This window comes from Brassica napus, chromosome C3 (assembly GCF_020379485.1).
Source record: "Brassica napus cultivar Da-Ae chromosome C3, Da-Ae, whole genome shotgun sequence".
In the NCBI taxonomy this organism is placed as follows: Eukaryota; Viridiplantae; Streptophyta; class Magnoliopsida; order Brassicales; family Brassicaceae; genus Brassica; species Brassica napus.
The window spans coordinates 58,667,427-58,688,890 of NC_063446.1; the positions used below are offsets into that span (position 1 = coordinate 58,667,427).

The following is a 21,464-nucleotide window of genomic DNA, read 5'->3' on the forward strand; positions in this document are numbered from 1 at the left end:
GTGTTTTATAAATAGAGACTTGTTTTGTTGGATTTAGACATAGAAATATTTTTTAAATTGTTATAATTTTTATTTCATTTTTATTATTCTTTGTTTATATTTTTAGATAATTTTGTGTAAGATAAAGTTTATAAAATTTATAATCATTAAATTTAAAATTTATAAGTATTAAATAAAATAGATGAATTAAAGTGCTGGACTTTTTTTTTGTTAAAAATGTTATAAATATATAAAAATTAGATGTATTATGAACTGATATGCTTGGGCGTTCGGGTACCCGTTCGCGTTCGGATCGGGTTCGGATATAACACATCGGATTCTGGTCAGTTTTGTATCACATCATAGAACCCATAAAGTAATCATATATCATTCGGATTCGGGTTATATCGGATCAGTTCGGATATATCCGAAATAAAATCTAAAATTTAAAAGTAAAACATAAGAAATATATATTTATTTATATATAATTAAGTATTTAAGGTAGTTATTTAAATTTTAAATACTTATTAGATAACATATCAAAATAAATATGAAATTGAATATTTGAAGTATATATTCATGTTTCATACAATTATATTGTATATTATTTTGGACATTCTGATCGGTTTCTTCGGATTTTTTTTTGGATTTTTCGGTTTTTTCGGGTTACCCATTCGGGTTCGGTTATTAACACTTCGGGTTCGGATATGTTTTGTACCAACTTATAAGATCTATTCGGGTATTTTTTACATTTCGGACCGGATATAGATCAGGTTTTTCGATTTGGGTTCGGTACGGATTTCGGGTTACGGATATTATGCTCAGGGCCTAGATATTATGATATGGAATGCAAAAAGTTGAGAATACGACTTTGAAAAAGTTTAACCAATGTACATAGTAACAGCTCTCTTACGGCAGACACGTGGCTGTAGCCCATTTGTGGGATATGGGATTGGACTAGGACACATGTAACAATGTAATCTCATGAGTGCCAAAATACGTTGACTAGTACCTACAATGTAATCTCATGAGTCTTCGGCAATCTAAGACGAATGAACCATAAATAATAGCCTCTTCTGAATCAGAGCAACCAACACACAGAAAATATAGAAAGAAAAAATGAAGTATTTTCATAGCTTTTTGCTGCTCTTGATAATAGCCTATGGTATTTTTGAATCAGTTCAAGCTCAAGATCAATCAGGTTCTTACTCTGTTTACATTTATTTTCTTCATGCTATTACTGCTTTGATTGAACCGTTTTGGAATAAAATAACGTTGATCATGAACAGAATTCATCAGTTTAGCTTGTGGGCTGGTCCCTAAAGAAACGGTTTATACGGAGAAGTCGACGAATATAATATACGAATCAGATGCGAATTACATCGATAGCGGATTGGTCGGGAGGATCAATGATGCGAACAAAACGCGTTTACAGCAACAATATTGGACTTTAAGAAGCTTTCCTGAAGGTGAAAGAAACTGTTACAACTTTAACCTCACAGCTAACCGAAAATATCTGATCAAAGCTTCCTTTAATTATGGGAACTATGACGATCTAAATAGACTCCCAAGGTTTGATCTTCACATTGGTCCTAACAAATGGACTTCTGTTTCATTCCCTGGAGGCAGATATGGTTCGAACCGTGAGATGATCCATGTCTTAACACAAAACCGTCTTCAAGTTTGTCTCGTTAAGACAGGAGAAACGACACCGTTTATTCACTACAAGAAAACATCAAGGATTCTGAGGGAAAAAATCGTCGGAATTTCGTCGGAATATCGTTATTCCGACGCAATTCCGACGAAATACGTCGTCGGAAATAATTCCTCGGAATTTCTTTTTTCCTCTGAAATCCCTCGGAATTTTCCGACGGAATTCCGAGGAAATAAATTTCCGAGGAAATTCCGAGGATCCCTTGTTTGTCGGAAAAGTCCTCGGAATATACCGAGGTAGAACTTCGTCGGGATAATTCCTCGGAAGTTCATCGATCGATGCGTGTTTGGACATATATACATCGATCGATAGGAGTATACCGACGGACTTTTTCCTCGGTTTATTCCGAGGAACTGTTCCCTCGGTATATTCCGAGGGATCCGTTCCTCGGAATTTTCCGAGGGAGTTGTCCCTCGGAAAATTCCGAGGGAAATGTCCCTCGCTATTTTTTTAAAAAAAACGGATCGATCGATGCGTTTTTGTTCAAAAACGCATCGATCGATGTAGTGAAAAATATAATTAATTTCCTCGAAATGTAAAAAATATTAATTTTTTTGAAAAAATAAAATTTCTGAAATTTAAATTCGAAAATATGAAATTAAAAGTAAAATTGAAATCATACTAATTAATATTCAAAGTTTCACAAATAAAAATAAAACATTCCGAGATTGGGGAAAAAAAAACTACGGGTCTGGCACGTCCGGGAACACCTCGTTCGGGTACATCCTCTGCATCATCTCCATCATTTGCTGGTTCAGCCTCCTCTGTGCCTCATAGCCCGCCTGTTGAGCCGCCATCTGGGTCTCCAACAAAGATATTCGATCATCTTTGTCCTTCAACTGAGCCGTAAGTACTTCTGGATCAACAAAGGGCGGTGGTGCAGAAGAAGGAGGAACCGACCGGGTGCGACGACCCAAACCGAACAAACGTCCCTTCTTCTTTGGAACCGACTGAATAGAAAAAAGCCAAATTTAGAAATTTAAACCAAGAAATAAATGAATTGAACTTTAAAAAAAAGAACTTACGGATTCAACGATTTCGTTGATTCGAAACCGGGACAAGTTGGTCGAAGCCGTCGAAGCGTCATCCTCGGTTTGAAGCTGAGACACTTCGTCTACCACCTGAGTTTGGACCAGGTCGACCACGTCCCTCACAAGACCGTCATCAATCTGGCCGGTCTTCTTGTTGGTATACGCCCTCCTCATTAGGGCGAGATCATCGACCGGCTCGCCATCATTTTCTTCCGCCTTGAAAAAAAACATAAAATTAAAGAAACATTAGAAATTAGAAGAAATGCACAATAAATTTAAATTCTGAAACTCAAATAATTGAAGAAAAAGCGGTTGAACTTACCATGCGATCTCCGAGAGTGGCAATAGATTGAGCACCCAAGTTATGCTTGTAGATGCCCTTCCCTTTACGGTCGCTCCTGCGGTTGGTGGAGTTGGTGGAAGAAGTTTCTTTCGTCTCCTCCTTATCCCAATGCGCACACAACTCCTTCCAGACCGTATCGTTCATCGACTTTGGGACCTTTTAATTAAAAAAAAAAGAAAAAGTTTAATAAATTAAAAAATAGTTTAATAAATTAAAAAATTGTTTAATAAATTAAATCGAACCTTATTGATTTCCCACTTCTTCTTCCACTCGTGGATCTGCTTCCCATAGTTGTCCATTACTTTATGGACGAAGTGGTGATAGATAAAGAGCGTCTCATCGGAATTCCAGTTGAACTCTTGCTGAAAAAAAAACACAATTAGTAGAAAATTTATATTAAAGATTAAAAATATAAGTAAAAAATTAGAATACTTACCGCAAACTGACGAAACCACAGAACCTGCTTGTCGGTTGGGAAGTGAGTGAAAGTCGGATGTCCACTGTCGAGGGCCGAGTACATCATACGGTTGATCCATGCGCTGATCCCGTTCCCGGATCGGTTGAACCTTATTAAAAGAACAAACGGTTAATAATGAATCCAAATTTAAAGAAAAAAAAATGTTTAATTACCATGTTTGACCCCGTCCATGTGGATACGGAGTGAGATACGGAAGATGGTCACGACCGGGCTGTTGAACCAACTCCGCAACCCTCATCACTCCCGGAGGACCCGGAGGAACAGGAGCGGATGCAGCAGCGGGAGCGAGAGGAGCATGAGCGGGTGCAGCAGAGGGAGATGTATGGTTGGAGCTGTGGGGCGAAGGGGAATCCTGAAAATGGCTGGAATCCCGAGACTGGCTCCCCGTACCACCACGACCACGACGCTGTCGAGGCCGGGTCTGATCATCATGAGACCTGTAAATTAAAAAATATATATTTAATAAATACAGAAATATATAAATTAATTTTTTTTATTAAAAAAAAATCCCAAATAATTTAATCACAGAAAAAGATTTATATATATTAAATTTTTTAATAAATATATAAAAATAGTTCTAATAAACAAAAATAGTTTTAATAAATAAAAATTGTTTAATAATTAAAATGTTTTGTAAAATCCAAAAAATCGAATTTATATAGAATTTTTTTTTGTAAAATCCAAAAAATCGAATTTATATAGAAAAATCGTTTTGTAAAATACAAAAATCGATTTTATATACAAAAATCGATTTTATAAATACAAAAAATAAAAAAATTATAAAAAAATTCTAAATCAATTCAACAAAACAAATTATTCAACCAAATCACAATTCTAAACCTATTATACAACCAAATCACAATCCTAACCAATCACCCTAACAAAAATCTATCAAAACTACACAAAAACCTAACAAATAGAACCTAAGAGAGTGGGATAGGGTCCTTACATGATTTGTGTAAGAGAAGAGGGAGATCGCCGGAGATATCGTCGGATTTCAGGGGGAAATCGCCGGAGAGAAAGAGAGGAGTCGCGCAGAGGAAGAAGAGAGAAATGGGGAAGAAGAAGGGGCTCGTGGTTATAAAACCTAGGGTCCGACGGACATTATCCGTCGGAATTCCGTCGGAATTCTAATTTCAATTTTCGCGAAATATTTGCCCGGTAAAATGAAAATATTCCGAGGAAATTCCGACAGATAGTAAAATATCCGTCGGAATTTCCTCGGAATATTCCGAGGAAATACCGAGGAACTAGTGTTTGGGGTTTCAAAACATCAATTTTTTTTGCCGTATTTCATTTCTTATACAATTGTAATGCATACCATTGAGGATTCTTTGTATACATGAGCATAAACCATGAAATAACAAATTTCAAAACTAATTGAAAGTATTCCCTTTACCGTTCGTTAAAAGGTATAAGTGTTTCTCTTATGTTGCGAGATTTCGTTCATACAATCGGAAAAGTGTTAATTATACGGTAAGGAACAAATTTTTGACTTCATAATGAACGTAAGACACTTAATAAGGGTTATATAGGTGTTATTCAAACGGCAAAACGTTGTTTTCGGTTTAAAAACCCTATTTCCTCGGAATTTCCTCGGATTATTCCGAGGGAACTCCGACGAAACCCTCTTCTTCCTCGAAATTTCCTCGGAATATTCCGAGGAAATTCCGACGAACTAGTGTTTGGGGTTTCAAAACGTAATTTTTTTAAAAAAAACGCATCGATCGATGCGTTTTTGAACAAAAACAAATCGATCGATTACTAAGATGGCCCGGGCCGTAAGATTGTGATCGATCGATGAGAGTATCCCATCGATCTATCGACAATCTGAATTGTTCCTCGGAATTTCCTCGGAAAATCTTGTATGTTTTTTTAAAAATGCATCGATCGATGCGTTATAGAACAAAAACGCATCGATCGATTACTAGGATGGACCGGGCCGTAAGATTGTGATCGATCGATGAGATTAACCCATCGATCTATCGACAATCTGAATTGTTCCTCGGAATTTCATCGGAAAATCTTGTATGTTTTTTTAAAAATGCATCGATCGATGCGTTATAGAACAAAAACGCATCGATCGATTACTAGGATTTACGGGGCCGTAAGATTGTGATCGATCGATGAGAGTAACCCATCGATCTATCGACAATCTGAATTGTTCCTCGGAATTTCGTCGGAAAATCTTGTATGTTTTTTTAAAAATGCATCGATCGATGCGTTATAGAACACAAACGCATCGATCGATTACTAGGATGGACCGGGCCGTAAGATTGTGATCGATCGATGAGAGTATCCCATCGATCGATCGACAATCTGAATTGTTCCTCGGAATTTCCTCGGAAAATCTTGTATGTTTTTTTAAAAACGCATCGATCGATGCGTTATAGAACAAAAACGCATCGATCGATTACCAAGATGGCCCGGGCCGTAAGAATGTGATCGATCGATGCGTTATAGAAACAAAACGCATCGATCGATGCGTGTTCGGAAAACAGAATTATAAGGCAAAACCCGACCTTTTTTGGATCTAAACCTTAGAACTCTCATCCCCTCCGATTTCCCCTATAATTCGCCCCCCCCCTTTCTCTCTCTATAATCATCCGATTTGAACAATTTTGGGCTCTATTCCACTTGATTTTTCGAGCTCTACCTGATTCCTACACTCGTCTTCACCCTAAGACAGGTATACTCCGCGAATCTCCACATTCTGAAATCGTGTTCTTGAGCAATTTTTTGGGTTTTGTGAATTTCTTATTTCCGTGTTGATTCCTTGATCAAATATGCATGAAACAGATGTTTAAACATGGAATAGAACACAATTGTCTGTGATCAACGAGTTTGGAACATGATTTGAGATGATTTAGGGATAGAGAATTTTTTTCAATTTCGTTTTTTTTATCACAACTCGATTTTGCTTTTCATTTTCATGTTCAGCTTTGCCTTCTTAATTGATTATAACCATGTTGAGAGCAATGATTCTATTTTGTAGAGAATGAAGCGCACGAAAACATCAGCAAAGAAAAACACACAAGAAGCGGGTTCGTCACAGCTGGAGAAGCAAAGGCCAAAGAAGTGGGATAAGTCTGATACCACCCACTACAACAACATGAAGAAGGTAGCCGTTCCGGCTACACAACTAGCATGTCCTGAGACGATGACAATATTGGGAATCAAAGCAGACATTGAAGGACTGTTCCAGAACATGGGTCTAGGCCAACTATGCAACCTCAAGGAACCCACTTATCCGGAGTTGGTACGCCAGTTCATAGCATCCGCATACGTCACCCGTCCCGATGATAGCCATCAGGAAGGTTTTCTGGCATTCGTAGTGCAGAAAGTATACTATGAGGTATCTTTCACAGACCTCTGCGGACTATTTGGATTGAGTGCGGGGGAGAGGACATATGGTCTTTATTGGACTTCAGAGCTGTTGAACTTCTGGGAAACGATTGGCACAGGGGTTTATAGATCTTCTCAGGCAAAGGAGTCACTTATCCGGAGCCCAGTACTGAGATATGCGACACGCCTCATTGGCTCATTGCTATACGGGACAACCACAGCCGCATCAGTCACGCAATGGGAGTTGTGCCTCCTGTACCAAGGTGTGAGGCATTTGCTACCGGCATTTGGAAACTCTACATTCCCACCTGCTACTGCCTTCAACATGGGAGCGGTGCTGGCCGCAAACTTAGCAGGATACAAGGGGAAAGTAACCAAATCCAAGAGCAATGCATGTGGATTTGGTGCAGTGATTACTCGGATCCTTAGACATGTGGGTGTAGACTGTGAGAACCACCAGGTAGCACTGGACAGATCGAACAACATTGCTTGGAACTACCTGGATGTCATTTCTCTAGTAAGTAAGGAGTTCATAGCTGGTCCCCACTCGAGGATCGATCGGGATGGTCCTTACGTCTACGTATTCCAGGACCGAGCGAAGAAAACACTCTACTGCCACCTGCCTCAGATCGGCCTGACTGCTCTACTTTCAGAGGCTGCAGTTGAGTTTCTACCCCCTGCTACCGCACTAGTAGACAAGCCATCCTTCTTCACGCCAAAATATCAGACCAAAGGCAAGGGCGTGGTTGATGAAGAAGGACAAGATGAGGCTGCACAAGCCATTCCAGATGATTCACAACCCCATCAGCTACTCCCATCAGACTCCAGCCAGTACAAGCTGCAAGAGCTTCCACCGAACGCCACTTCGCGCCAGCAACAACATTGGAGAGATCAGAGCATAAAGACAAACAACGACATGCTACACAAGATCTGGGCTGCCATTTCACGTATCAGGCCGTGTCGTTGCCAAAAGGATGATGTAGTTCATCGGGACAACTCTCCATCCAGCTCTGGTTCGGGTTCGAGTGGTACACACAGGGTAAGAAAGAGGTCCAAGAGACCCAACGATGCAGGAACATCTGGAGCAGGAGACGAGGAGTAGGAGCTATCACCGGCTATTTTATTTTCTTTTCTATTCTAACGTTTTATGGTCTTATTTTCTGTTAATTTTGAACTGAGTTTTTTTTTAGGTTTCTTAATTATGAGTTCGTATTTCTTTTACATGGTTTCTTTGTTTTATTTGGTTGTGTTTTGTGTAGCTTTTAATTCGTATTCAGCTTTGCCTTGCTAGATAAACCAAATAACTATTATCCGAGGAAAGAGGTTATATCAAGTGTTCCTCGGAATTTCCTCGGTATTTCTTAAAAAAAAAAAAAAATAAGTTCAATGGTAGTCTGTTTCCGAGTCATCATCACCAGATGAATCTGAATCTGGATCTTGGTGAAACTCTCCAATTACTGGTTCATCCTCTACGTGAACGACGGCTTCCTCTCCAAAGTCGGTTAAATCGACTACAAGGCCAACTCCAGCTAAATCTTCTGCTGCACTACAGTTGCCGGATGTGCTTGGTTGTAGTGGGTCTTCCAGCTCAGAACTTCCCTGAACTCGGCCTCTCGGGTTGAGTCTTGTAACAGTAACCCATGGATCATCTCTGTTCCTTACCCGGGGGTACTTGATATAACAAACCTGTAACATTTAGAAAAATTATAAATTAATACACATGATGATGAATCATTCTGAATAATTAACATTTAATTACCTGATCGGCCTGGGAAGCAAGAATGAAAGGATCATAATATTGCAGCTTTCGCCTCGAATTTACTGATGTAACACCAAATGCATCTGTTCTCACACCTCGATCTGGGGTGTTGTCGTGCCAATCACAATAGAAAACAGTACAGCGCAATCCAACCATGCCCAAATACTTGATTTCCAAAATCTCATGTATGTGTCCGTAGTATACATCATCTCCTGATGCAGAACAAACGCCAGCATCATAAGTCGTACTCGAACGTCTCCTCTTCTGAGTTGTGAATGCATATCCTCGAGTACAAAATCTCGGATATGACTTCACAACAAAGTTTGGTCCAACGACCATCTCACGTATCCAATCGTCAAATGTTTCACCTCTGGCCAAACCAGCAGACACCTATTAATAGCACATATATATATATTATATCAATAAATGTGAATTAGTATAAATATGTGATAAAATATATTTTAATTTGTTTAAAGCACTCACATAAGTAAACATCCATCCAGTAAATTCTCTCTGCTTCATTTCTTCTAGTTCGTCCTCTGTGGCGTATCTATACTCGAACCGCTTTTCTGCCATGAAAATCCTGTATATGATGACAATAATGTAATTAATTAAGATTTAAATTTCAACTTGTTAAAATAAAAATTTGTAAGCTCATTTATTTACCTCTCATATTGAAGAACGTCTTCGCAGTTGGTGAGCAAATATGTTTGCAAATGACTGCGCTCCTGCTCAGTAAGTCGACGGTCCTTTGGTTTTCCGCTAAGTCGTCCAACGTCTGTGAAAATGTCTGGAACCGTAACATGATATGTTGCCCGTTCGCCTCTATCATCATGCCGAGCAGGTCTTCTGTTTTTGGTCTGAACTTCTGCTGGAAAGTAGTACTCGGCAAAGTTTGAAGTTTCTTCATTGATCATCTGTGCGACTATAGAACCTTCCACCCTACTTAAATTTTTCACCATCTTCTTCAAATGGAACATATACCGCTCATACAGATACATCCATCTATACTGCACAGGACCACCAAGTTCCAATTCTCTTGCCAGGTGAATAACAAGATGCTCCATAACATCAAAAAATGAGGGAGGAAATATCTTCTCAAGGTTGCACTGAATCACGGCTATGTTAGTCTTCAAATTTTCAATACCTTCAAGAGTCACTGATCTCGTGCATAAATCGCGGAAGAAACCACTTATCCCTGCAATTGCTTCATGAACATTTCGTGGTAATATTTCCTTGAAGGCGAACGGAAGGAGGCGCTGCATCATTACATGGCAATCGTGGCTTTTCAAGCCAGTAAACTTTCCTTCCTTTCTGTCGATACAGTTACGCAAATTTGATGCGTAACCGTCTGGAAATTCCACATCGTTTGAAATCCAATCAAAGAACGCATCTTTTCCCGCTGCATCAAGTCGGTATATGGGAAAAGGAGCCCTACCATTCTCATCAACATGAAGTTCTGAACGAGCACATATATCGACTAAATCCAGTCTTGACTTCAAATTATCCTTTGTTTTACCTTGAACATTAAGGATCGTGTTCATGAGATTGTCAAAAAAGTTCTTCTCAATATGCATGACATCTAAATTATGCCTTAGCAGATGATCCTCCCAGTATGGCAGATCCCAGAAAATACTTTTTTTGTGCCAGTTATGTAGTTCTCCAACAGCATCTACCGGAAAACGCTCATGTCCACCGACTTCTGGCGTCCTTTCTGCACCAAAATCTCTTAGTTGTATCTTCAAATCTTTCCCACAAATTTCCGGAGGTGGACTGTCAAACACCCTCTTGTTCTTCGTAAACAAATTCCTACTCCTACGATATGGATGATCAGGTGGTAGGAATCTCCTGTGACAGTCAAACCAACACGTTTTCCTTCCGTGCTTTAGTTGGAAAGCATCAGTGTTATCTTGACAATATGGACATGATAGCCTTCCATGCGTTGTCCATCCAGACAACATACCATATGCTGGAAAATCACTTATTGTCCACATTAGTACTGCCCGCATTTGAAAGTTTTCTTTACACGAAACATCGTATGTTTCAGCACCTTGAGCCCATAGTTGTTGCAACTCATATATTAGTGGCTGAAGAAACACATCAAGTGATCTCTTAGGATGCTCTGGTCCGGGAACGAGAATCGAGAGAAACAAAAACTCTCGTCGCAAGCACAAGTTTGGGGGGAGGTTGTATGGTGTAAGAATGACGGGCCATAGAGAATACTGTCTTCCACTCTTGCCAAACGGACTGAAACCATCAGTACATAATCCAAGGTAGACATTTCTTCTCTCATACGCAAAGTCGGGATACTTTGATTGGAAATGCTTCCACGCTTTTGCATCTGAAGGATGTCTGATCTCACCATCTGTTGAGTGCTCCGCATGCCATCTCATTGGTTGCGCTGTGCGTTCAGACAGATACAACCTCTGCAACCTTTCCGTCAAAGGTAAATACCACATCCTTTTATATGGCACTGGAACTCTTCCAATTGTATCTTTATAACGAGGCTTTCCACAAAATTTGCATGTAACCCGCTGTTCATCCACCCTCCAATAAATCATGCAGTTGTCGCTGCATACATCTATTACCTGATACGATAAACCAAGACCAGCTACGAGTTTCTGAACCTCGTAGTATGAACCAGGAGCTACATTATCCTCGGGTAGAATACCTTTTACAAAATCAGCAATCGCATCCACACAGTCTTCAGCCAAATTATAATCTGTTTTAATGCCCATCAATCTTGTAGCAGATGATAAAGCTGAATGACCATCTCTGCAACCTTCGTACAATGGTTGCTTTCCAGCATCCAACATATCATAAAATCTCCTAGCTTCTGCATTGGGTAAATCTTCCCCTCTAAAATGATCATTTACCATCTGCTCAGTACCTACACCATAATCTACATCCGTTCTAATTGGTTCTTCTAATCTAACCGCTGGCTGAGGTTCACTAGTACTACCATGTTCATAATCAGTTTCCCCATGATGATACCAAATTTTGTAACTTCGTGTAAACCCACTCAAATATAGATGAGTCCAAACATCCCACTCTTTAATAACCTTTCTATTTTTACAATTAGAGCAAGGACATCTTAACATACCTGTTTTTGCTTCCGGTTGTCGGTGAACTAACCCCATGAATTCAGTTATACCTCGTTGGTATTCTTCCGTAAGCAATCTCGTGTTCGGATCCAAATGAGGTCGATCGATCCAAGAACGAAAATAATTTGAAGAAGACATATTTTTTATGAATCAAATTCGTGTGTAAATAGAGTAAGAGGGAGGATGAAGATATGAAGTGAATGAAGAGGAAGAGGAGTGCTTGTATTTATAGTTTAAATCCTGCCGACATACCGAGGAAATTCCGACGGAATTCCGACGGACAAAACTAGTTCGTCGGAATTTCCTCGGAATTTTGTAAAATCCCCCAACGGCTCTCCAACGGCTATAATATTTTCTCGGAATTCATCGGTTTTTTCCGAGGAACAGAGTTTTCCTCGGAATTTCCTCGGAATATTCCGACGGACTGTAGTTTCCTCGGAATTCCGTCGGTATATTCCGAGGAAATTCCGAGGAAACCCAATTTTGTGTTTCCTCGGAATTTCCTCGGAAATTCCTCGGTATATTCCGAGGATTTCATTTTCCGTCGGAATGTCCGTCAGAATATCGCTGTTTTCTTGTAGTGATTAACTCTTTGGAAATCCGTCCCTTACACAATGGAACTTATGTCACGCAAAGTGGATCGTTGATCTTGGTCTCAAGAGTTTACTTTTCACCCACACCATTATTTGTCAGGTAAAAATGAGTCAGAAAGGTTATGTATTTGTAATTGTTGGTTTGTTCTTTCTGTTAAGTTAACAACAAGGATTAAATGCTTATATACTCCTACAACAAAGTTTTTTCTTAAATACTCTCTTTCTTTCCTTTTCCAAAAAAAAAAAAAAACTCTCTTTCGAAAAATTAAATTAATTTCTATTTTTTAATTTCAAAATTTGTTAAAAATTGAAAACTTTCAGAAATTTATCAGTTTACAAAATTCACCACTCTTTTTAACCTAATTTATTTTCCTCCTAAACTATAAATCTAAACCCAAGCTCTCTCTTCTTCTCTCCCTCTCTTTTTTTTTTTTGTTGTTTTTAAAAATTTTCTCCTAATTTTTCACGCCTCGTTCTTTTTTTTCCGATTTCTCTTCTATCTTCTTCTTCTGATTTGTTTTTGTTTTCTCCTTTGTTTGCAATCTTCTTCTTTTGCATTTAAGAATATGGCCAAATTAGTTTTTTTTTCATTTATTCTCTTCTTCTTATTCTTTTTATTTTTTTATTGTTTCATTTCTTTGTCGGTTTCCTTTTTTTCAATTTCTTTTGAATTCACAGATTTTGGTAACTACGTAAAATAACTAAAAAACTTAGGAAATAATTATACCAAATTGCACCATCACTGTAATACAACCTGGTATAACTATGTGACAGTAGTACAACTTTCATGTAGTTGTACTATTATCAAGTAGTTATACTAAGTTACACAGTTATTCGAGTGCAACTTAGTATAAATGTGTAATTTCGTGTAAGTAGAATTCAATTATACAAAATTGTACCATTGTTCGAGTATAACCTGGTATAACTAGAGTTTAGTTATACAAGTTGTACCATTGTCCGAGAATCTAATTGTACCAAATAGTACAGTTTCCAAAGTACTACTTGATATAATGGTTGTAGTTATAGTAATGGTCTAACTCATAAACATTTTAAGAACACTATGAATATAAAAAAGCTGAAGATGGATTAAACAATATAAATAAATGAGAATGATTGTTCTTTTTCAAATTTGGTGAGTAATGATTTATTTGTATTATTCTATACAAAAAAAAGGAATGAGCAGAAATGAAAAAGGAAGAATTATTCTTTATAAATAGTGTTTATAGGAATGATAAAAAAATTTAATGTTCCTCTTCATTCATTTTGCCACCATTCAAAACCTAAGTTGTTTCCGATAATTAAAATTTGAAATTGAAATTTTGGGAGAAAAAGTAGGAGAAAAATGAAAGTCTATTAATTCATTCAGAATATAGAATGTGTGAGATTAAAGTTTTGAATAATAAGAGAATATCAGAAACGGATGACAAAAAAAAAAGAGAATACCAGAAACCGCCCCAAAAAAAAGAGATTCCATTAATACTCTCCTTTCCTTTTATAGGTATGATGACGACATCCACGACCGAACCTGGCTTCCATACTCAGACGACCAAAAGGTATCTATAAGGACGGACCTTTTTGTCAATACAAGTAACTTCTACGATGTGCCAGAAGTTGTGGCGAAGACAGCTGCTGTCCCTAAAAATGCTAGTCAGCCTCTAACCTTAAATTGGACTCTCAGCGAGATCACTGCACAGACATATATATACATGCATTTCGCAGAAATACATAATCTTGAAGCTAATGATATCAGAGAGTTCAACATTACTTATAATGGTGGCAAAAATTGGTTCCCCTATTATAGGCCTCGGAAACTCCAAATGAGAACATTGTATAACCCAAGAGCTTTGAATTCTCCAGATGGGAAATTCAATTTCTCTTTTGTAATGACTGGGAACTCAACTCTTCCTCCTCTTATCAACGCCCTCGAGATTTACAACGTCTTAAACTTTCTACAGCTCGACACGAGCCAAGATGAAGGTAATTCAGACATCTAATATATTAAAACTAAAGTACAAGTGGAAATTAACCTTTACTTTATCTTTAATATTACAAGTTTATGCCACTAGCCTTTTAAATCAACCACATTAAATATTATGATATCAATCTTTAAAATAAAAAATTTGCACTTGACTGATTTATTGAATATTCCTTCTCTATATACTATCATATAAATTGGAAATGTGTCGATTTAATCAAAAAGCCAATTACGTTTAAACCAAAATTCATCATACCTATTTATAAAGAACTAATCTTTTTCCGACCAAAAAAATATGTTTGCTTATTAAATTGAGCTTATACGGTTTTTATTAATTATTCAGGTCAATGTTTGTTTCTATTATATCATAATTACCCATTTAGATTAATTGTATGATTAGATAGGTTTAGTAGAATGGATTAATATAAAGACCAAATAAAAATATCTAATCTATTAAAACTGAAGTACAAGTGAAAATTAACCATTACTTTATCTTTAATATTACAAATTTATGCCAGTAGCCTTTTAAACAATATAGTTCCTATATTTAAGCAACCACATTAAATAATATGATATCATTCTTTAAAATAAAAAACCTGCACTTGACTAATTTATTGAATATTCCTTCTCTATATACTATCATATAAATTGGAAATGTGCCGATTTAATCAAAAAAGCCAATTACGTTTAAAACCAAAATTCAACATACCTATTTATAAGGAGCTAATCCTTTTTTCCACCAAAAAAATCTGTTTGCTTATTAAATTGAGCTTATACGGTTTTTATTAATTATTCAGGTCAATGTTTGTTTCTATTATATCACAATTACCCATTTAGATTAATTGTATGATTAGATAGGTTTAGTCGAATGGATTAATATAAAGACCAAATAAAAATATATATAATCTATTAAGACTGAAGTACAAGTGGAAATTAACCCTCACTTTATCTTTAATATGACAAATTTATGCCACTAGCCTTTTAAACAATATAGTTCCTATATTTAAGCAACCACATTAAATAATATGATATCAATCTTTAAAATAAAAAATCTAGCTACACTTGACTAATTTATTGAATATTTCTTCTCTATATACTATCATATAAATTGAAAATTTGTCGGTTTAATCAAAAAAGCCTATTACGTTTAAAACCAAAATTCAACATAACTATCTATAAGGAACTAATCCTTTTTCCCACCAAAAAAATCTGTTTGCTTATTAAATTGAGCTTATACGGTTTTTTAATTATTTTGGTCCATGTTTGTTTCTATTATATCATAATTACCCATTTAGATCAATTGTATGATTAGATAGGTTTAGTAGAATGAATTAATATAAAGACCAAATAAAATATATAGAATTAAAATAATAAAAAAATTAACCTATTTTATCTAGTATAATTTAAAATATAACATACTGCACAAAGTACTTATTTTAAAGAAAATATGTACAGTAAATGTGTATAAGTTTATAATAGAAATATCATCTAAAACCTATTTATCTAATCTATTAAGAACTAAAAATGTAATTCGACATAAATAATGAATTATTATAATAAATAAATAATGTATAAACAAAAAATAAATGATAATTCACTGCTATTGTTATATTTATACATTTCAATCCCAACCCATCAAGATATATATATATATATATATATATATATAGATATATATTTATTTATTTATAAATAGATAAAACAAATGAAAATTTAAAACTAATTAGAAAAACTGATTCATATAAACTATAAAATTATATTAAATATTGATAAGTGGTAAAAATATATACAATCAATCATGTAAATTTTTTTGAACAATATAAAATAAATAAAAAACACTGGTGCGGACGCACTGGTCAGAATATAGTGTTCATTAAAAACCATTCCTTTTCTAATTTCTTTCCTGTCTTTTGACTTTGTCTGGTTTATGGAACGTGCTGATTAATCAGTTTCTGCTATGGTTAACATCAAGCAAAGTTACGAGTTGAAGGAAAAGGTTAGCTGGCAGGGAGATCCATGTGCTCCTCAGTTTTTACACTGGGAAGGTTTAAAGTGCAGTTATCCAAAAGCTGATTCACCAATGATCATATCCTTGTATGTTTTGTTTGTTCATCTCAAGATTCATTCTGTTTCGTGGTTTCCCGAATTCTAACTCTTTGGGATACATTAGGAACTTGACAGACAGCAAATTGACTGGTCGCATAACACCTGAATTTGCCAAGCTAACACAGTTGATAGAGCTGTAAGTACCTGAACCGTTACACCAATTAACTTACGTATTTGATATGATTTATAACTAAACAAATTTTTTCTCTCTCAATGAACAGAGATTTATCAAAGAATGATTTGTCAGGAGATATTCCAGCGTTTTTTGCTGATATGAAGTTGTTGAAACTCATGTGAGCTTCTTATATCAACACCCTTTCTCTATTTTTTTTTTGGTTCGGAAAGTTTGAGCTTTCTCCTTTGCAGAAACTTAAGTGGAAATCCAAATCTCAATAGCACAATTCCAGATTCTCTTCAACAAAGGTTACACAGAAATTCTTTAACACTAATGTAAGATGTTCATACTTCTTCACTGATTCAGTCTCAAATTTTTCGGAGTGATGAAGAGTACAATAAACTCTCTGTGCCATACTAAACTTCATATCCCCTTTTGATGAGTACAGTTTGAGTGAAACTTACAGAAAAGAGAGTAAAAAGGTTCCAGTGGTTGCTATCGCAATGTCAGTGGCCGGAGTGTTTGCTTTGCTAGTCATCTTGGCCATCATTTTCGTTGTTAGAAGAAGAAAAAAGAAATGTACGATTTTTGATTTTAGTCACACTCACGTATTTTTTTTTATTTTAGTTTCTTCATTTCACATATTTTTATACGGTGTTACAGCTCGAGGACCCATATCAGTCAATGCCAGTGGAGTTAAAAGTAAGGACCTCAAGATCACATATCACGAGGTGCTGAAAATAACTAAAAACTTTGAGAGAGTTCTTGGCAAAGGAGGCTTTGGTACAGTATATTATGGAAACTTGGATGATACTCAAGTAGCTGTTAAAATGCTCTCTCATTCATCAGCTCAAGGGTACAAGGAGTTCAAAGCAGAGGTACTTTTAACAAGATGTTGCTCATGTTAATCTTTGTTTTCTTTGAAGTTTCTCAAATCATGAAATGATAATTTTGTTATATTTCTTAGGTTGACCTTCTTTCAAGAGTTCATCACAGACATTTGGTGGGACTTGTTGGATACTGTGATGATGGAGATAACTTGGCTTTGATCTATGAATACATGGCAAATGGAGACCTGAGTGAGAACATGTCGGGTAAACACTTTTACCTAAGACACTCTGATTTAGTTGAATCCAATCTCCTTTCACAGTTTTAAACATTCAATGCCCATTACAGGAAAACGCGGGGGCAACGTCCTAACCTGGGAAAACAGGATGCAAATTGCCGTAGAGGCAGCACAAGGTGAGCAATACTCCGACTTATTATCTCTACCTTTTTTTGTCTGATTCATGACATAAAAAGTTGGACTAGATGTTCTGTATATGATGTCTCAAATCAAGATCGACATAAACCAAACCATTTGTAACAGGGTTAGAGTATCTTCACAATGGATGTCAGCCTCCTATGGTCCATAGAGATGTGAAAACTACCAACATTTTATTGAATGAGCGATATGGAGCTAAATTAGCTGACTTTGGGCTCACTAGATCTTTTCCAATCGATGGCGATTGCCAAATATCGACTGCAGTTGCGGGCACACCTGGTTACCTGGACCCCGAGTGAGTGAACTCAGTTATCGTCACTTTTGTTTGTTTTGTTGCCCAAATGAGTGGTGAGAAAGTTATATACTCTTTCAGGTACAACAAAACAAACTCGCTGAGTGAGAAGAGCGACGTATACAGCTTTGGTGTAGTGCTGTTACAAATCATCACAAACCAACCTGTTATAGATAAAACCCGGGAGAGAACCCACATCATTGAATGGGCTGTGTTAATGCTCACTAAAGGAGACCTCAGGAACATCATCGACCCCAAACTGATGGGGGACTATGACACAAACGGTGCGTGGAAGATGGTAGAGCTGGCTCTGGCTTGTGTGAACCCGTCTTCCGACCGGAGACCAACAATGGCACACGTTGTGATGGAGCTAAACGAGTGTATGGCCTTGGAAAATGCAAGGAAACAAGGTAGCGAAGAGATGTCCTCGAGAGGTTATGTCAACTTCAGTCTCTCCTCTGCTTCTGAGTTTATCCCTAGAGCCAGATAAATTTGAGAATTTCCCAATTTATGTTTTGAAAATGCCATGTACACTCTTATTGCATCCGTAAATATTCTTTTGTAATAATAAAACCAGTAGGCTAAGATCTGCGCCTTATGCCAGATGAACACTCTGTATTTTTGCATATCTATTATTACAAAGAAGGGTTTCCTTCTCTCCTGTTGCGCCACGTCAGATTCCACGTAGATAAGTCGATTTTTGTGCTTACAACACGTGTCCAGGGAGGGAAATCGCAGCGTTTCATTTAAGTTAGTGTGCAATCTGTGTGGGCTACTGTTTTGTTTGTATTTGGGCTTTATGTTTGCTTAGTAGAACCCAGTCTTGAAACGAGGACCCGTCTTCCATCTCCGCCATTCGATAGCGTTGTTTCGTCTTCTTTCCAACAATCCCAAAAGCTCCCATTACAGATTCATCGTTTTTTTTTTGCATCTGTGTTTGACGATTCAAAATCAGAATCCGATTTCAGTTCATGGATCTGAAAATTAATGAAGCGATGGCGATGAAAATTTGTCTTGATCACAAGTCGAAGTCTTGGTGACATTTACGGCTGCAGGTTAGCGTTTTATATGATTCCTCATATGTTTTTATTGTTCGTTGATTTGGATTGGGTTGGTGATTTACATGTGAAGTTGTGGCTGATGCTGAGAACTAGTAGAAGCGGACAAAGTCTCATTTTTCACTGGTTTCATATGTTGTTTGCCTGTTTGGCATAGGGTGTGGCGTGGTGTCCTGTAAATTGAGCTTCTATGGAGCCAAATGGTGAACTCATGAAGGTAAACCGGATTATGTTATGTATAGAAGATTATATGCTTTAGTTAATATTGTATTTATGTAATATGACTATTAGATCTGGTTGTGTCGTTTTGTTTGCTAAGATTGGCCGTTTGGATATTCATAGCTTTGTTTATGTTAGTAAGAATCTGAAATTATTTGTATTTTTGTTTAATTGGTTTAAACAGAATCTGAGACCGTAGATACCGAGATGCCGTCCGACATCATTATTGAGCATAATGAAGAAATTTTGAGAATCAATTCATAAGAAACGACCACAGATGGAGAAAGACGTGAAGACGTTTGAAAGAGTCAACACTTCTAAAGGCGGCCGAGCGATTCCGGAAGATCAGAGACCTGACTGTTTCTTCTTTGTTGCCGGTAGTGGTCCTTGGATTTACATTTTTACTGCTCTCTACCCGCCGTTTTTAGAACACTGACTAAATGTCATTGTTTTGTTTTGGTTTGGTGCAGTGCAGTGCAATTTCAGATACGTGTGTAGCCATGAAGGAATGGGTAGACCACCTTCACGCAGAGACAACACTAAGCAGCATCCTCTCATGCGTAGACGAGCAAACAACAAACCAAACTCTCGCTCAAAACAAATTTGTCATCAACAGCATCGTCACCATCGTGAACACCTTCGTCTACGCCTTCGCCAATACAAACCCATCTCCAGGCCAAAACTTCTACTACAACCAGTCCAGACCGCCAATGCCTCCTCTCTGCAGCCCCTTCGACACAAACGTGGAAGATCGTGAGCGCGGCTCCTGGGAACTGTCAATAGGAAACGCATCATCGGTACATACTTATCTTTGTAATGTATTTAACTAAACACCAAAGGTCCAAGGCATGTCTTAATGATTTTAGGTGTGGGAGAGCTACATATGCGAGGTAACAAAATCCGATGTCTGCACGACGGTGGGGAGAGTGACGCCTGAGATATACAAGCAGCTGGTGGCAGCTGTGAACGAGAGCTAGCGTTGGAGCATTACACGCCGCCGCTGCTTAGCTTTCGGGATTGCAACTTTGTGAGGGATACGTTTGAGAGTATTACATCGGACTACTGTCCGCCCTTGGAGTGTAATCTGAGGGTTGTGAACGCGGGGCTGGGGATGATCTCTGTTAGAGTGTTGCTGTGTCTGGTGCTGTGGGTATTCTATGCGAACCACCCCCAAAGGGAGGAAGTATTTGCGGATCCACACCGGCCTCAAGTAAAAGATCTTAACTCTGGTAACGGCTTTGATAATGGTCACTCAAATGATGAAACTAAGCGTTATGTGGAGGTCGTGTAGTATACAGATGTATAGATATGTAGAATCATATTTTATATTTTCATATATAAAAAAGAATTGATAATAAAAAGTCATTTGTGTAGCATTCATGTAACATTAGTAAGTAAGAGGAGATAGAAGTGGAGCGAAGTTTCACTTTCTGGCTTTTGTTTCAGGAATATGATTTTGGAGTCTTGATTCGTAAAAAGTAATTACTGATCAATTCAAAGAGACTGAACATTGTTTTTACTTCACCGACGCTTTCAGAATTGTTTCCGTTGTGAAATTGATTACTGACATCTACTTTCAGTATAGAACAGAAATGTCAGTTATTAACATTTTTTTATACGACGTGTGATAACTTTTCTTTTCTCCAATATACATATATACATTGGATTAATAAAAATAGCAATGTAATATTTAAATGTGGGTGCTTATTTCTTTGTTTTTGTGAAGAATCATTTAGGTACATTCTATTGTATTAAAGATGATTTTACAAATGTATTTTCATTAAAAAAACAAGGTTCCTATGACAAGGATGTGTATATGATTTTTTCTTTTGGTTCAAATCTGCGTTTACGATATAATAATGTTATATAGAGGAAAGACTGTGTGTTGGTCAAAAACCATAGATAAATGTGGATATAGACAAAACAAAACAAAAAAATATAGGCCAATTGTTAGAAACACATCAAGCAATCTGTATAGAAGTACAAGAGAAACAATTACATTTTATCGGTACAATTTTCAAAACCGGTATAACACATGTTACTACTACAGATGACGAAGGTTATGATTGGTTCGACTGTGGCTGTAAAA

General features: G+C 37.0%; 1 protein-coding gene across 4 annotated transcripts; it reads left to right on the forward strand.

Moving 5' to 3' along the window:
• The first annotated feature begins 994 nt into the window (after positions 1–994).
• On the forward strand, positions 995–18,769 carry LOC106389756 (probable LRR receptor-like serine/threonine-protein kinase At1g51880). Of its 4 annotated transcripts, XM_048750302.1 has the most exons (14): positions 995–1,180; positions 1,269–1,696; positions 12,337–12,446; positions 13,845–14,323; positions 16,271–16,415; positions 16,492–16,563; positions 16,649–16,720; positions 16,794–16,877; positions 16,991–17,121; positions 17,206–17,420; positions 17,510–17,636; positions 17,719–17,784; positions 17,912–18,101; positions 18,180–18,769. In XM_048750302.1, exons 1-14 carry the CDS (start codon positions 1,099–1,101, stop codon positions 18,586–18,588), a joined length of 2,610 nt encoding a protein of 869 aa, XP_048606259.1. In that variant the 5' UTR covers positions 995–1,098; the 3' UTR covers positions 18,589–18,769. The 4 variants fall into 4 exon arrangements, with proteins under 4 accessions (XP_048606259.1, XP_048606258.1, XP_022555801.2 ...); XM_048750301.1 differs by having other exon boundaries at positions 16,991–17,420; XM_022700080.2 differs by lacking the exon at positions 995–1,180 and having other exon boundaries at positions 1,269–1,448; positions 1,609–1,696; positions 16,991–17,420.
• The last annotated feature ends 2,695 nt before the right edge of the window (positions 18,770–21,464 follow it).